The sequence below is a fragment of the Bos mutus genome, chromosome 28 (assembly GCF_027580195.1).
Source record: "Bos mutus isolate GX-2022 chromosome 28, NWIPB_WYAK_1.1, whole genome shotgun sequence".
NCBI lineage: Eukaryota > Metazoa > Chordata > Mammalia > Artiodactyla > Bovidae > Bos > Bos mutus.
In genome coordinates, this window is record NC_091644.1 from 20,774,521 (window position 1) to 20,792,197 (window position 17,677).

A 17,677-nucleotide genomic window follows, 5' to 3' on the forward strand; every position below is an offset into this window, starting at 1 on the left:
AAGATTGCCAGGGGAAATATCAATAACCTCAGATATGCAGATGACACCATCCTTATGGCAGAAAGTGAAGAACTAAAGAGCCTCTTGATGAAAGTGAAAGAGGAGAGTGAAAAAGCTGGCTTAAAAACTCAACATTCAAAAAAATGAAGATCATGGGTGGGCAGCCCTCAGCTGGACCGGTGGTTGTGTGGGTTGTAGTGCTGGGCGGTCTGCAGGTGCTAGCAAATCCCACCCAGGATGTAGAGTTAGTGGTGTCTAGGTAGTCGGAGAGAAGGAGGAGGCAGCGGTGAATCACTTATAAATGACTCCGAAGCCGGACATGGAGCCTAAATTCCAAGGTGAGAGAGTGCTGTGCTTTCATGGGTGGCTACTTTATGAAGCACAGGTACAAAATCTGCTTTGAGAAGTTAGCTGAAAAAACTACTGGTCGGATAATAATGAGATTTCAGTGATTGGTAGCTTTAGGGAGAGCTACCTTTTTCACAGATTTTCAGGTTCATAGTTCCTCATCTTCTCTTTATTGGTGTCTTACTGCTTGCTGAGTGGGTCACATACAGCATCCTGCCATTCATGTTACTGACCTGCTAAAGGCCAGTAGTTGGAAAGAGCATTTGAGTGGAAAGATAGAGGTTTGACTGTGGAAGCAAAATAGCATTGTTAGTGATTTGTGAGAAAATACTGCCAAAGTCAATTTTATTGGCAAATAGTTGGCTTAAAACTCAGCATTCAAAAAACTAAGATCATGGCATCCGGTCCCATCACTTTATGGCAAATAGATGGGAAAACAATGAAAATGGAAACAGTGACAGACTTTCTTTTCTTGGGCTACAAAATCACTGCCAATGGTGCCTGCAGTCATGAAATTAAAACATATTTGCTCCTTGGAAGAAAAGCTATGACAAAGCTAGACAGCATATCACAAAGCAGAGACATTACTTTGCTGACAAAGGCCCATATAGTCAAAACTGTAGTCTTTCAGGTGGTCATGTATGGATGTAAGAGTCTGACTGTAAAGAAAGTTGAGCGTCAAAAAATTGATGCTTTTGAACTGTGGTATTGGAGAAGACTCTTGAGAATCCCTTGGACTGCAAGGAAATCAAACCAGTCAATCCTAAAGGAAATCAGTCCTGAATATTCACTGGAAGGACTGATGCTGAAGCTGAAGATCCAATATTGGATCACCTAATGCAAAGAACTGACTCATTGGAAAAAACCCTGGGAAAGATTGAAGGCAGGAGAAGGGGATGACAGAGGATGAGGTGGTTGGATGGCGTCACTGACTCAATACACATGAGTTTAAGCAAGCTCTGGGAGTTTGTGATGGACAGGGAGGCCTGGTGTGCTGCAGTCCATGGGGTCGCAAAGAGTCGGACACAACTGAGTGACTGAACTGAACTGAAAGGTTCTTTTACAGTTTTTTAGAAATAAAGAATGTGGTACTTAGGAGAGTGTGAGCAATAGCCAATATATTGATTCACTCCTTAACAAATACTAGTATTTCCCACCCTGACAGACCTTGACCACAGTGGCCACACTTGCTTACCAGAGCAAGTTTACAGAAATAAACCACACACCATCTAAATTTCTAAAGCTGATTATTTGAGTTACAAATATATTCTTTTCATTCAATTATCAAGTATTTACTTAGCACCTATCACTGTAACAAGGCTAGAATGCACAAGAAAGACAAAGTTCCCTGGAAGTAAACCTGAGGAACATGCACAGATACAGGTGTTGCACAGGAAGCGGGGAGTGAAGGGGTTTTGTCAGGCAGGAAAAAGGAAGAATATGTACCATGAGCATGAACACGGAGACAGGACCATGCACAGTGAGCCTGGGGAAGCAGAAGCAGCTGGATGCGGCTGAAAGTTCGAGTATAATGTAAGAAGTGACATCAAATAAGACAAAAGAGGTCAGTCATATCAAGACCCTAAAGATCTCATATTCCATGCTAAGGAATCCATGCTATAGGCTTCACCTATAATTGGAAGGCACTATTTTCCATTGTTTTGGGTGAGATGAACCCCATATGCAGAAAAGCACTAATTGGATTAATCTAGGAGAAACAGCATTATAGAAAGAAAACTTGAATTGCACCTAAGGAGAGCTTGTTGTTCAACATCCTGACTTCCCAGCTGGCTGGTATGCTCATCCCACAATAGAAGTGCCATAAATACTTGCCAATAATAAAGAGAAAGTTGAAATTGTCCCAGTACGAGATAAATGCCTCAACAGCTGGAGCAAAGAAAATGGAGAGATAGGAGTGCTCTTATCTTGTAGACAAGAGATAACTAGAAGAATGAGAGAAAGGCCGTTAAAGATGACTGAGTTTTCCATTTAGGGTGACCATGTAGATGGTAAACCATTGAACCAAATGTGCAATGCCAGAAGAGGAGCAAGTTTAGAAAAGAGCAAATGTGTTTACACCTATTAAAAACAGGGTACCTTTGGCAACAATGTCACTTGGCAATGTTACAAATCAGGAGCTTACCAGTGAGATCTTTCTGTTACAAAAAAAATTGCTACTAAGTGTTTTAGAGATAAGTTTGTAAACTATTAAGTTACTGGCCACATTTTGATCTGCTCCCACATATGTGAAGTGAGGAGTCAAGATTATTCATTGCAGTAAGGTTTGTAACAAGTATTTTAAAAACACCTTAAATGTGGGATTTCCCTGGTGATCCAGTGGCTAAGACTTCTCACTCCCAGTACAGGGGGTCCGGGTTCAATCCCTGGGCAAAGAACTGGATCTCACCTGACACAACCAAGTGTTTGCATGCTGCAGCTAAAGATCCTGCTTGCCACAACTAACACCCATCACAGCCAGATAAGTAATAAATAAATATTTAAAACAAAACAACTTAAATGTCACTGATACACAAGGGCTTAAATATCTGATCTCTAGTTTATAATGGTTTAGTCAAACAGAAAGTCAGCATTTTTGAACAGATAATTTAAGTCCAGAATGAAATAGAAAAGGTTGCCTGAATTTAAGTTCATAATATTTGAATCTATTCTACTATACTCATATTCATAGTAGACTCAAAAAATTTCAAGTGAGTAATCTAAAAATCATAAAACACCACAGTTGACAGGTATTTAAATTTAAGCACGTTTGAGTATTAACCAAGCTCCATAAAATTCCTTTAAACAAAGTAAGTCAATGAATACTTTGACTACCTTAGTTTCATAACTGTAATAGTAAGTATGAGTGTTATTATGTATATATCATTTTGGACTTTACAAACAATTTTCGATTTTTGATCACCATTGAATCCCAACAATCCTGTGAGATATGCAGAGCAAGTGGAAATTACCTGCCAAAAGTTGAAGCGAAAATTCTATTATTGTTATACCTCCAAGGCAAAGTTTCAAGATAAAAGATAGAGACAATTTTATTCTCTCAAAAGAAAAGTTTATTTCCTCTGGTTCCTCAGGATGCAAGGCATTTAGTGACTTTGTTCCACTCCTAGTTTTTAAAAATGTAGCTTTCAAAATAAGACACACTAAAATAAGGCACAGTGGAAATCTTTCCAAAATGACATTTCATACAATTTCCCTATTCTCCATCAAAACCTATGATGGAAAAACTTAATGTTCTAGCTTTCTGAGACAAATTCTAAAAATAAGCTAATGTATCACTCAGTGTGCAAGACATGCCTCAGGTAGCTCCTCAAATTCCTCTAGATAACTTAAAGCAACATTTTACCAAAGCAAAAGAATGTAATACTGAAGCAAACTCTCCACATGGATTTCCCTGGTGGTCCAGTGGTTGAGAATCCACTTGCCAGTGGAGGTGACAAGGGTTCGATCCCTGATCCGGGAAGATCTCACGTGCCATGCAGCAATTAAGGCTAAGCACTACAGCTGCTGAAGCTGGTACATTCTAGAGTCCCTGCTCACTGTAACTAGAAAAAGCCTGCATGCAGCAACAAATACCCAGCACACCAAAACAGAATACAATTTTTTAAAATTATTTTTAAACAATAGTCTCCAGAGATCACTCTACCAAGTTTCACAGGTGTCCCCAGCCCTTTGGGTATTTGCTTACCTCCAAAGACACAATGACAGATGGCTTCTTTTTCAGTTCCTCACATTTCCTCTTCTTACAGATCTGATGGCTGTTCTTTCTATTCTTACAGTAAGTACATTCACCACAATTGGTCTTCTGCTGGCAGGGCTCACAGACCCCACATCGCTTTCGTTTCTTCTTTTCCAAGGTAGGTAGCAGAGTTGTGTAGGAAGGAGAAGAGGTACTAGCAAGTGGCACTGGCCTAGACACCACTGTGGTGTTGATGTCAACCAACCTGGTGGCGCTGATCTGGGAGCTCCCTCCTTCCAATGTGCTGGGACTCACCAGGGGGAGCTGGGCAATGCCCTGTGGAGCCGGCTGAGGTCCTCTCTCAGGGGCTAATGTGAACCCCTGAGTGTGAGCTGGCAGAAAGCTTATATGAACCTTCTTCTCATTTTCTATATTGTTCATAGGTATTACAGGAGGTACCAAAATTATCTCTGAGTTTGATGATGGTTGAGGAGTGTGACCTGAACCCAAAGGCAAAATCTGCATAGTGCCCGGGACCTCAAGCCCAGATGAAACAGTGCCCTGGGGCTCGGGCCATGCTGGGAGAGCATTACAGGTAGCAACTGGGTTAAGAGGGGCAGGAAGAAAAATAGGTGGGTCTGAGGCAGTACCACCACCCATACCAAGGACTTGTTGATTTAAGATAGCACCAAAGACCTCTCCTTGGACTGGAATAGCACCAGGAATCTCTGGTGGGTCTGGAGTCTCACCCAAAGGCTCTCCATGAACTGGGTTAGCACCAGGAACTTCCCATTGATGTGGGACAGCACTAAAGGCCTGTCCTAGGACAGGGGTGGTATCAGGAACTTCCTGTTGATCTGGGGTAGCTCTGAGTACCTCTTGATGATCTGGTTTAGCACCAAGGGTTTCTTGTTCTGAACCTGCCAAGAGGAGTTTTATTAATGAGGTAGGATATATCGACCCACCAATAGACAAACAGTTTCTAAGGTCCAACGCAGGTACAACCTTATTAAAGCTGGAGGTGGGGCAGCAATCATGTTCACTTTTGATGGGATCCAGGTAAGAATCAGACAGCTTAAGAGATTCTACTCGTGAACCCAAATCTTCTAACTGAATGCTGGGGTTTCCTTCAGAGGTAACCTTGAGGGCTGCTCTTTGGAGCAAAGGAACACAGACAGTGTCCTGAGCAAACATTCTAGGGGAATCACTGATATTATTCAATGTCTCTCTAGAGAATAGTCCTTCTCCACCACATGTCCCTTCCAGTGACCCAGAAAGAATCTCTGCTGCAGGGTCACTAGGAGTAGAGCAAATTATTTTGGAATCCTGGACACCTTGGGACCAAGACTGGGTTGTCTCTTGGCTCTCGTCTTTAATGAAAGATGCATTTTGTATGCCAATTAGCTTCTCTATGTCAGGGGGGACTGGGGGGTCTTGCATTGGGACTGAATCATTTTCTGAGTGCTTTACTCCCATGTCTGTAAGTACCTTATAATTACACTCATGTTGCTTTCCTAGATTCTTAGGTGGTGGAACTTTCTTGGGTCTGGCTATGACCATTGGGGGTTGGGAGAGTCGTCTGCTAAGAGAGGTGCTTCGCAGAGCCATTGTAAACCCATTGCAAGTTAAGGACTCTGGGTTCTGAAAAAGAACCTCGGTCCTATCCAAATTCATTCGTGCTGCTCCAGCTCTTGTCAGAAGGCTTCTGACTGGCACAGTCAGTTTGGGTTCTGTTTTTTTCTTAACATCTCTTTCTTGCACGAATTGCTTCAATTTTCCAGGGCTCACAGTCTTGACAGTCGCCACATTTTTGTTGGCTGGCTTAGATCCCTTCTTCAGTTGGTTGTTTTTCTTCTTGTTTAGATCTTCCCTCCTGACTAATTTGGAAGGTCTTGCGTGGCGAGATCGAGACATAGCTATGAAGTAGGAAAATCTGAAAGGGCATGAGGGACAGAGTCATTGGTCCTTTGGAAAGTCTCACTTCAGAAGAGAATCTGCATGCACCATGGTTGTGCTCAGTTGCACGAGGTTTTGGTCTGAAATAAAAAAAAACATTGGCAATGAGTCTTTTTTCTATCTAGTCTCTCATTTGAAATAGAATATTGGAACTTCCCTGGTGGTACAGTAGATAAGAATCTGGCTGCCAATGCAGGGGACACAGGTTTGATCCCTAGTCTGTTAAGATTCCACATGCTTTGGAGCAACTAATCCCATGTACCACAACTACTGAGCCCGAATTCTAGAATCCATATGCTGCAACTATTGAGCCCCTGTGCCTAGAGCCCATGATCCAAAATAAAAGAAGCCACCACAGTGAGAAGCCTGTGCACTTCAAGAAGAGTAGCCCCTGCTTGTCAAAGCTAGAGAGAGCTTGTGAGTAGCAACAAAGACCCAGCACAATGAAAAAACTGTTTAGAAAAGAAATGGAATATTCACTAGCAATTATTAATTAAAATTAAGAAACAATATTTACCACAAAACCAAAGTATAATAGACACAAAACATGCTAAAGTACCCTTTAAACCTTGGATTCACAAATAAAGCTCCTTTAATTTCTGTGACAATTGATTAAGTTAATGAAATTCTTTGAATAAGCTAAGCATGGGGGTTTCTTTAAATTAGAAGCCACAACTATTCTAGTTACAAGTAGTTTAAAGCTCAAACCTAATCTTTACAAATGTGAATATTTAAAAGTTACCTCTTTATCCCTTAGTTCCCCAACCAGGTGGCGAGGGAAGGAACCAGGGCCACAGCAGTGAAAGCACAAAATTCTAATTACTGGACCACCAGGGAATTCCCCAAAAGATACCTCCTACACCCTTTTCTCAGTCCATCACTACCCAAGCAGGGTATTGCCTGTTGGACAGCAAAGCTGCTAAAGCCAGAGGAAGAAGAGCTTACATTATCCAGGAAACTCTACTCCTGGAGACACAATAGTATTAATAGCATATTTCAGTTAACAACCTAAATTTTTCAGACATGTTTCTAATAAGCAGCCATGTTTAAAAAACAAATTGACTATATGAGGATCTTATCTAGTTTGTTTCACTTTTTCTATTTCATATTCAGTGCTCCAGTGGCACCCCATTCCAGTACTCTTGCCTGGAAAATCCCATGGACGGAGGAGCTTGGTAGGCTGCAGTCCATGGGTCACTAAGAGTCGGACATGACTGGGCGACTTCACTTTCACTTTTCCCTTTCATGCATTGGAGAAGGCAATGGCAGCCCACTCCAGTGTTCTTGCCTTGAGAATCCCAGGGATGGAGGAGCCTAGTGGGCTGCCATCTATGGGGTCGCACAGAGTTGGACACGACTGAAGCGACTTAGCAGCAGCAGCAGCAGCAGCTCCCATTTCACTTGGTTTATGTTTTCCAATTTCTCCATCTCTTCTTTTTTTTTATATTCTTTTTAAAGCTTTTATAAAGCATAGTAGAAAAGCTCTTGTGTGTGTGTGTGTGTGTATATATATAAATCATACATATAATATATACCTTTTAGAAAACTTATGAATTTTTGCCTAACTAAAAAATTTATAACATTTTGAGTCCAGTTGTTTGACTTAGCATAAACAGAATGCTAGATTTCTAATTTAAAATAGACATGCAGCAAACAATAAAAGTTTACTGTATACCATAGGGAACTATAGCCAATATCATATAATAATCTGTAAAATAACTTCAAAAATAATATGTGTAACTGAATCATGAAAAAGAATTCTACTTTTTGAAATTTAGTAATGTTTCTATTTTGACAGTTTTTTTCTAAATGTTCTATGGACATCTAATAGCAACATATGAGATACAAAATTTTAAATATATTTGTGTAGGATATAAGATTAATATAAATAGAAATCTATTATATTTAAATTATTAATGACATCATTCAAGATACTCTTCTCATTTTTTCTACACTTGATAAAAATATTCTCAGAGAAATGTTAATATGTTGCACTATGATTATACATATATTTATTTTCCCTTGTTTTTCTTCTGATGTAGCTTTATTTATCCTTGTTTCTTTGTTGTTAGGTATCTAGAGGTTTATGATGTTTATCTTCTTTGTGAATTGTACTTTTTACCATTAAAAATATTCATTTAAAAATAAATAAATTTAATTTAGAATCTACAAATTTTTAGTTTTATACACACACACAAAAACAGCATAAAATCTGGGGAGTTAGTATCACCAGATTAGGTTACAAATAGATCTCATGGGTCTGTAAATATCTGAGTACCTCCTCAGCATAAGGAAGACATTGTCATGGGGACTGTCCACACCCAGAAATGATGTCCCTCTTTCCTCCTTCACCCAACTTAATCCAAAGACTGCTGGTTCTAGGTTCTCCTTGGTGGCCCAGTAGCTAAGACTCTGTGCTGTCAATGCAGGGGGCCAACATTTGATCCCTAGTCAGAGAACTAAATCCCACATGTTGCAACTAAGGGTTCAAAAGCTATAACTAAAGATCCCACGTGCTGCAACTAAGACCCAGTGCAGCCAAATAAGTAGATAAATTAAAAATCCAAAGAAACAAAGACTGATGGTTCTAAAGCCCTTCTACCAAGGGTCCCAAAATTTTCATGCTGAATATCTAAGCAAGGAAATTGGAAATAATCAGAAAATGAGATAATACAAACAATAAAGAATAATAAATCAAGCAACTATTATTTGAAAGTTCAGAAAAGAGGAGAAAATGAAAGGGGACTGGCCAAGAACCATCATCAAATTGCACTGTTGTCTCCTCAAATGGCCTGACTCTGACCTCAAAGAGATGGGAATACCAGACCACCTGATCTGCCTCTTGAGAAACCTATATGCAGGTCAGGAAGCAACAATTAGAACTGGACATGGAACAACAGACTGGTTCCAAATCAGGAAAGGAGTACGTCAAGGCTGTTTATTGTCACCCTACTTATTTAACTTATATGCAGAGTACATCATGAGAAATGCTGGGCTGGATGAAGCACAAGCTGGAATCAAGATTGCCGGAAGAAATATCAATAACCTCAAATATGCAGATGACACCACCCTTATGGCAGAAAGTGAAGAGGAACTAAAGACCCTCTTGATGAAAGTGAAAGAGGAGAGTAGAAAAGTTGGCTTAAAGCTCAACATACAGAAAACTAAGATCATGGCATCAGGTCCCATCACTTCATGGCAAATAGATGGGGAAACAGTGGAAACAGTGGTTGACTTTATTTTTCTGGGCTCCAAAATCACTGCAGATGGTGACTGCAGCCATGAAATTAAAAGACGCTTACTCCTTGAAAGGAAAGTTATGACCAACCTAGACAGCATATTGAAAAGCAGACACATTACTTTGCCAACAAAGGTCTGTCTAGTCAAGGCTATGGTTTTTCCGGTAGTCATGTATGGATGTGAGAGTTGGACCATATTCTCCGGATGTGAGCGCCGGAGAATTGATGCTTTTGAACTGTGGTGTTGGAGAAGACTCTTGAGAGTCCCTTGGACTGCAAGGAGATCCAACCAGTCCATCCTAAAGGAGATCAGTCCTTGGTGTTCATTGGAAGGACTGATGTTGAAGCTGAAACTCCAACACTTTGGCCACCTGATGCAAAGAGCTGACTCATTTGAAAAGACCCTGATGCTGGAAAAGATTGAGGGCGAGAGGAGAAGGGGACAACAGAAGATGAGATTGTTGGATGGCATCACTGGCTCAATGGACATGGGTTTGGGTGGACTCCAGGAATTGGTGAGGGACAGGGAGGCCTGGCTTGCTGCGGTTCATGGGGTCACAAAAAGTCGGAGACGACTGAGCGACTGAATTGAACTGAACCAAATGATCATCAGTCTGTGGTGAAATGAGAAAAAAAAAGAGGCTGAGTACACCTGAAACTAACACAACATTGTAAATCAATCAGTGAAAAAGTGAAAGTGTTGGTCTCTTTGTCATGTCCTGACTCTGCGATTCCATGGACTGTAGTCTGCCAGGCTCCTCTGTCCATGGAATTCTATAGGCAGTAATACTTGAGTGAGTTACCATTTCCTTCTCCAGGGGATCTTCCCCAACCCAAGGACTGAACCCGGGTCTCCTGCATTGCAGGCAGATTCTTTCCTATCTAAGCCACCAGGGAAACACAAATCAACTATATTTCAATTTTAAGAATAAAAAGAAAAAAAAAAGGCATGTAAAGTTTTTCATAAGCCTGAATTAATTTAACTAATGTCTTCCTTTTTCTCTTATTAAAATTTCCTTTCTAAATATATAGAGTGCTTCCCTGGTATCTCAGTAGTGGAGAACCTGCTTGCCAATGCAGGAGACAGGGGTTTGATCCCTGGTCTGGTAGTATCCCACATGCCTCGCAAGCAGCTGAGCCTGTGTGCCACAACAATTGAGCCTGTGATCTAGGACCCAAGAGCCACAACTACTGAGCCCATGAGCAGCAGCTCTGAAGCCTGCTCACCCTAGAGCCTGGGCTCCCCAACAAGAGAAGCCACAACAAGGAGAATTCCCAGCACCACAGCTAGAGAGTAGCCCCGCTTCCTACAATTAGAGAAAAAGCCAAACAGCAATGAAGACCCATTCTTAAATTCTTAAATAAACAAAATTTATTTTAAAAGTAGAAAATTCCCTGGTAGTCCAGTGGTTAGGACTATGTACTTCCATTGCAAAGGGAAGAGGTTGCATCCCTAGTGTGGAAGGTAAGATTCTGCAAGTTGCATGGCCAAAATAAAAATTTTTTAAAGTAATAAAAGTCCTTTTTTTGTGAAAAGGTGGAGATGGGTTTTTTTCTTTTCTTTTAAAATTATTACCTGGTACAGTAAAAATTTGACAGTGCTCTACCATCCTCAAATTTTGGTTTTGTTTTGGTTGTACTTTTTTGATCCAGGTAATCCTGGGATACACTATTTGGTTTTGTGGCTAGAGATGGTGTTGCATTAGAAAACCCTCCGTTTCAAGCTGTGATCACCAGCTGTGTCCTTCAGCAAACTATTTAACAGGAGTCAAGTTTCCTGTGTTTGAAATGAGGTTGTTTGGGGGAACCAATGGGCTTCTCTGGGGAAAACCTAGTGGTAATGGTTTCATCCTTTTGATATCTGAGGTAAGAACAAAGACTTTGAAAATAGATGTGGGTTCAATTTCTAGATCAGAAACATTATCAGCCATGTGATTTTGACAAATTCCTTGGTCTCTCTATTCCTCAGTTTACTTACGTATATTAGAATAAGAAGCATAATAAGAACTTTCCTAGCGGTCCAGTGGTTAAGACGGCACACTTTCAGTGCAGGGGTCATGGGTTTGATTCCTGGTCAGGGAAATAAGATTCCACATTCCTTGGGGTATAGGAGGAAACAAAAGCATAATAGTACTGACTTTACTGGGTTACTACGAGAATAAAATGAGATGATCTATGAAAAGGCTTAGCACAGAGCTGGCATATAATAAATGTTTTATAAATGAGAGCTTAAAAAAAAAAAAGTCTGCCTACAGGCCAATATACAAAAAAAAAAAAAGAGAGAGAGAGAGAAAATAAATTTAATAGTAGTTATCATTATTATAGAACCAATTTAATTCTGAGTCTGCCATATCCTGCAAAATAAGATCTAATTCTTTTTTTTCTGTCTTCACCTAACACATTGTAGGCCACACGCTATAATAAAAGATCTCAGAGCACAACATTTAGAGTTAAAGCATTGAGCCTTTAAGAAAGATTTTTAAAATAGACATTAGTGATAACATTAACCACAAGAAAAACAGCATTTTGATACATCTGTGCTAAATACAAATACTAGGCTAAATACAAATCCACTTGAATTCTTAGCATTTAAGCTTACTGCTTTTCCTCCTTTCTTAAAAAAAAACAAAACAAACAAACAAAAAAAACTAGCTCTTTTGCTGTGAAAAGCTGTAGGATATTTTCTCCAAAGACCACTGGTTTTCACACCACCATTTTTAGAAAACAAAGACATTCCAATTCTAATCTCCAGAAAGTCAGCAATCTTTATAAGGATGTATTTTCAGATAATAAAAAGCAATCCATCCCATTCAGTAGAAATTCAGAAATTCAACAATATCGGTATAAGCATACTTTATGTCTTATATCGGGATTACATGGCTAAAAATTATTAGGGGCATATAATCTAAGTACTGCAATCAGTCATGAAAATTAAAATTTGTATGCTGAGGCAAGTAATCTGTATATGCCAGAGGGTGTCATGGGATCTGCTTTTGAAAGTAGTTTATAACTTGATCTCTGTCTCATATATTCTTTTATATTTTTTAATGGAAGTGCTTTAGAAATTCAGACTTGTAATTAAGATAATGTTTACCATTCAAACCTTATCTCCTGAAAAAGAGCCTGTCAAGGAAATGGAAAAGGTATGAGCAACAGGGATTGGAAAGATGTGGCCTCTTTAAATGATAACAGCATTTTTATGAGATCCCGAAAGAGGCCAATGACCCCTAAAAACCCAACTGCAGGAAAGAAACCACTGGGTACCACTCAGCTAAAGAAACAATCAGAAACAAAATAAGGACTCCCACAAGATCTTAATTTTATCACTTGACTCCACTGATGAAATGTAACCCCTTTTGTGATAAACTAAGTTATCCCCAGGGCTGAACTCTGAGAGGAGAGGCAATAAGCTTTTTCCGAAATTTGGGAGGTGGGGCGAAGGGAGGGAACCTATTCTATTATATAGATTCATATTTAAATATGGAATTTTCTATACATCTTATTTCCTTATTAATTTATAAACATTATTAAATGCTTTATTTCATTTTTGGGGTGCTTTATTTTTTATAGAGTACTTAAGTCATAGAAAAATATATTTACAATTGAATACTAATTCCACTTCCGTTTTTCATTTCTGATGAAAACTGACATTTCAGTATTTCTCAAAAATCAGCTTTATTCTACTCTAAAGTATATCCTAGAGTCTGAGTGCATGGAAGTAGCTACAGGATAACATGATTGGAACAGAAAATAAGAGAATTATGTCCTTGTTATCAAACATACCTAGGAGGTCCCAGAGGGGGCCTACATGCAATTAATTGATACTATCTGGTGAGCTCTATGTTCCTGGAGGAGAAAACAAAGCAAAATGAAACAAGCAAAACTTCCAACAACTGTGGGATGCAAAGCATCACTTGGGTAACTAGTATTTTCAGCAGAGGGCATCAAGATCCCCAACCCATAATAATTTCCCCCCCCTAAAGTGTCCTTGTGACATAAGGGACTGGAGTTGGAGTAGTACATGAGATCTAAACATTACTGCCCAGGAGATAAGGGCCAACTTATAATTTAAAACATGCAAAGAGATTCTAGCCCAAAATAGAAAATCGAAGGTTACAGAGAAAGTAGAGAAGAGGCTAGATCGGGTCCCAGGGCCTATGTGTATATCTGCTAATTATTCACACATAATTTAAACATAGCTAACCAAATTGATCAACAGGATCAGACTTCTGCCTCAGTATTATTTGAGTTTACTAAGTAGTCTTTCCCTAAAGAAGCCTTAAAAAGGGGAGATGGGGGGAAGCAAAAACAATTTCTGATGCAATCACCTTGCCTAGAAACTGAAAAGCTGTCTTCCTAAACTGTATCAGTCGTCTGTAAAGGACAATATTGACAGTACTGTGATAGAAAAATCTTCTCCCACCTACATCCCTCCTCCTTCTGGATCTCCTAGTCCCCTGAGGCAGGAAGTGGCTGAACTGATGTAACCATCCAGCCCACATGTCAATTTAAAATTATACTGCAATCCTTCCCACCACCAGTAGTGGCCAAAAGAGTGGTGAGTATTTGCATACATAGAGCTAGTTTCGAAAGAAACTCTGATTTCATAGTCACTCCATTCAGCTTCTTAGAATTTAAAGGCTGCTGCACTTGACTGAGAAATACAAGACTTAAAGCATTTCTTTTTAAAGGGCACCACTTCGCTTAGTTTCCTCCAGTAACTAAGTTCTGAAGGAAAAGGAGGTGGGCGGGCTGCTTGTAGTTCCTAGATAGTTTTCTACCACAGGAAGTGTGAGAGCTCTCCGCACATGGAAAGACTGTGGAGGGAAACTCAGTAGAATGCCAGCAGATTTAGTCAAAGTCTCCTTCCATATGTAAAACACCCTTGCTGCCCTGCCGAGAGCGAGGGGGAAAAAAAGCCAAAAAGGGCCACAGAAAGGGAAGGGATAAGTTAAAATGGAAAGAGAATGACCCCGCCAATAACAAGAAAAGCATAAAACATGTTGAGAAGAAGAGGGAAAAGCAGAAGGAAGAAAATGTCTAAAAAAAAAAAAAGCAAAAAAGTAGAGGAAGGGGGAAGAAACATGTAGCAATAAAGCTAGAATATAAAAAGACAACTGGATCAAAACACAAGACTAAAGTTAGAAAGATGGAGGGGTGGGAAAAGAGATAAAGAGTAGACGAAGGAAAAATACAGAGGCAAAGAAGAAGGTGGGGGAGGGGAGGGACAAACAAGATAAAGAGTGGAGGAGGAAGAGAAACAAAGGGCAGGGACAGAGGTGATCCAAAACTCCAACCCATCAATTCTAGAAGATCCGAGCTGGGAGCCATAGTTAACCTTCGGTTAAATGGTAAGCGGTGATCCAGGAGTTCTTAATATGAGCTACTAGTCTTTGCAAAGAGATAGGGAGAGTGGATACTAATAACTCTCATACTTGATTCTGAAGTTTATTTGAAATAATAACATGGTTTTAAACACTGTCATACATTGACAACCAAGCTAATTAAGATCTCTTAACTGGGGAGTGAAGGCACTTGGGTTTCAACCTGTGTAACCAACACAAACCAGTAAAATCAGGAAATTCACTCAAAATCAACGTTACCTGAGGCTTTTAGTTCTTAGAAACAACTCTGACTAATCCCCAAACCTCTCCTTATCTGCATAACCCACCTTGTTTAACTGTACGCATAAATTCCTAATATGTCTTAAAAAGTTCTCGCCCTAACCGGTTCACAAGCACATTTTCCAAACTCATTTTGGCATCCTAAGTGAGGCCTAAGGAGGCCGACATTTTTAAATTTTACTTTATAACATTGAGGAGAGGGGAGGTGGAAAGGATGGGCACTTTGCAGTTCAGAGCGGACCTGAGGTTGCTGCCCTGTAGCGCCGCCCTTAACCGTCTGGGTGCAGCGCTCAGACTAGACTGTGCACCTAATCGACTCCTCGCTCAAAATCTTGAAACACTTTTCAAACATGTACTTATAAACTGATCATTACTGTATTATGCAGCTCATTTTGTGCTCAAGAGTGGAGCCGGGGAGTAGGGGAAGAAGCAATGGGCGAGTTGGAGCTGGGGGAAAGACTCCCACTTCAAGTAATATTTATTCTCTTGTTGATACATTAATTTTTATTGGGTCAGAAATGCCCAATTTGTGTTCCCCATTACAGTGGGAGGTATACTGTGAAGGGCCAGCAACTTCCCGACCGCTTTTTTGTAGAGACTGCGCACAGCCCTTAGTAGCTGAATCGCTTTGGGAGTGTGGGTGAGAGGGAGGGAAGGAAGAGAGGAGAGGGAGTGAGGAGAGGGAGAGAGACCTAGCCCAGTCTCTTCCCGACACGTGAAGTGGCGGCGGTCCCTGGCACCCCCAGACCCGGCCCCTCACGTGCCGTCCGAAGTGTCCCGGCACCCAGCTCGGCACATCTCCCACCCTAGGGCCCCACTCCAGGATTCCGTGCTAGTGATGCGACGGCAAGCCGGCGCTTTCGGCGACCGAGAGGCGCCCGTAAGGGTTTTTAGAAGGCCATTTTGACAGAACACTATTCTATTCCCTACTCCCTTCCTCCCGGATCCGCAGAACTCCAGGTCAACCTCTGGCAAGCCTCTCCTGCTACCTCCACTCCAAAATTTTCGTCCCTGAAGCCTCCTCCCCGAAAAGCTCAGGGAAGGCAAGTGCCAAATGTTCTCCCAACGAACTGGCCCCCTGTATTAGCATGGGGGAGGAAGAAAACTTCTTTTCGGGACACACTTGAGTGTGGGACAGCCCGGGTTCCCCATCCGAAACTTGCCCTAACTCTTCGCTCTCCTCAGCCCGAGGCGCTCAGACCTCCGTTTCTCCTCTGAGGGGCATCAATCACGGGCACAGTCGGGGAATCACCCCCTCCCAAAGCCACGCTTGCCCTCCCCGCAATCCTCCCGTTTTCAGCGGAGCCCGGGGTCCTAGCCTGAGGCGCTGGGCTCTCCCCACCCGGCGTCCCAGCCCGGCCTCAGGGCAGGCGACCGCGTCCTCTGGCCGGGGGCATTGTTTACCACCCGCAACAAAAGCGCCCCAAGCGGCCTTGGGTGGGGGGTCGCCGCAGGGAGTGGGCCCATCCCTGCGACCCCCGCGGCCCCGCGGACACGGAACCCCGGCGCACGTCCAGCCCCAGCCGTGCACTGCCCTTCGCAACCCCTTCCGGCCTCCGCGTGTGCCTCCCCAGACCCCTGCCCTCTGTCCCTCTCCCAGCTCACCACTGGCCCCCTCAGGCTCCGAGGACTGCGCGCGTTCCCCCGGCTCCAAGCCTGCAGCAGCCCTCGGGGAAACTTTCCAACTTGCGATCGTCCCCACAACTTCGGAGTCAGGGGCCCCGGCGGGCGCGAGGGGCGCGGGAGGGCCCCGGGAGGACACCTACCGGCTGCCTGGCAGGGTCAGGGCCCGAGCCCCCGGGGTGGGCGACTGCTTCCCAAAGGTCCACAGCGCAGAGGCAGGTAGAGTTGCATGACTGGGGCGGGGCAGGGGGCGTCCGGGGGGGCAGACCCGGGAGCAGAGGGCCCAGCGGCTGCGCGCACAAAGCGGCGCGGGAGCGGGCTGCGCTGCCGCTCCCCGCCAGGTCAGCCCCCCGGAGCAGCACTGTCTCCCCAGGACAGACCTCAGGGAGTGAAGCTGGGGCTCTGCCTTCCCTGGACCCTGCTCTGCTGAGCGAGAGGCAAAACGCGAGCTGGATTTCCCTAAACTGGAGCTGGACTCTCCTGTGGACCCTTACCCCTCCCCTTGGCCCTCTTCTCTCCCAACCATTTTTTTTTTAAAGGTCAAAGGAGAGTATTGGAGAGGGAAAACGTTATCAAGATCTTCTTGTCATGATATATATATGTTTTTTTAACTAGGTACTCTGGGGCTGACAGAAAAGTTTTGGGGTCTCTGAATTGAATGTTTATAGATACATTAATGGGGATGCGAGGTCAGAGATGCCACCATTGAGCAATATTTGGGTCGCAAGCAATGGAAAACTGCCCTCAGCACCTTAGAGAGAAGCCAGAGAAGGGTTGTGTTCCCTTGACTCAGAGCTTGATGTCTCAAGGATCATCATAACATTTTTGTTCGTTATTTGCCTTTGTGCATTGGTGGTATTCATTTTCCGGATGAAGAAGACATAGGAATAAATAAGTTTTCATCATTAAGACGAATAACCAGTGCCAGTATACCAAAAGTAAGACTGACTGGGGCGTTCCAATTTCTCCCGAAGTGTCTGATGGGCTGTTGCTTCTTCCAGCAGACAGTTATTAAACAGACATGGGAATCTAGATCTTTAACGGAGTCACAGTGGTAAGGAACATAGAAATCATTCCTTCCAGGTCAAATTTCAATGGAAGGGAAAAGACTACTTGTATTGCCTTCCACACCATTCTATCCTTATCCTGAACATAATTTTTATTCTTTGTTATACCTGCTTTAATAAACATAA

At 42.2% G+C, this 17,677-nt stretch overlaps 1 protein-coding gene across 2 annotated transcripts in view; it reads right to left on the bottom strand.

The window, feature by feature from the left end:
- Window positions 1–16,836, bottom strand: part of TET1 (tet methylcytosine dioxygenase 1) — a 137,975-nt gene extending 121,139 nt beyond the window's left edge. For both annotated transcript variants that reach the window (XM_070364498.1, XM_070364497.1), the window contains exons 1-2: window positions 16,628–16,836; window positions 4,052–6,078 (exon numbers count right to left, since the gene is read on the bottom strand). In XM_070364498.1, the coding sequence (XP_070220599.1) occupies window positions 4,052–5,956 (1,905 nt within the window). In that variant the 5' untranslated portion in view covers window positions 5,957–6,078; window positions 16,628–16,836. The remainder of the gene's footprint in view (window positions 1–4,051; window positions 6,079–16,627) is intronic.
- Between the last annotated feature and the right edge of the window lie 841 nt (window positions 16,837–17,677).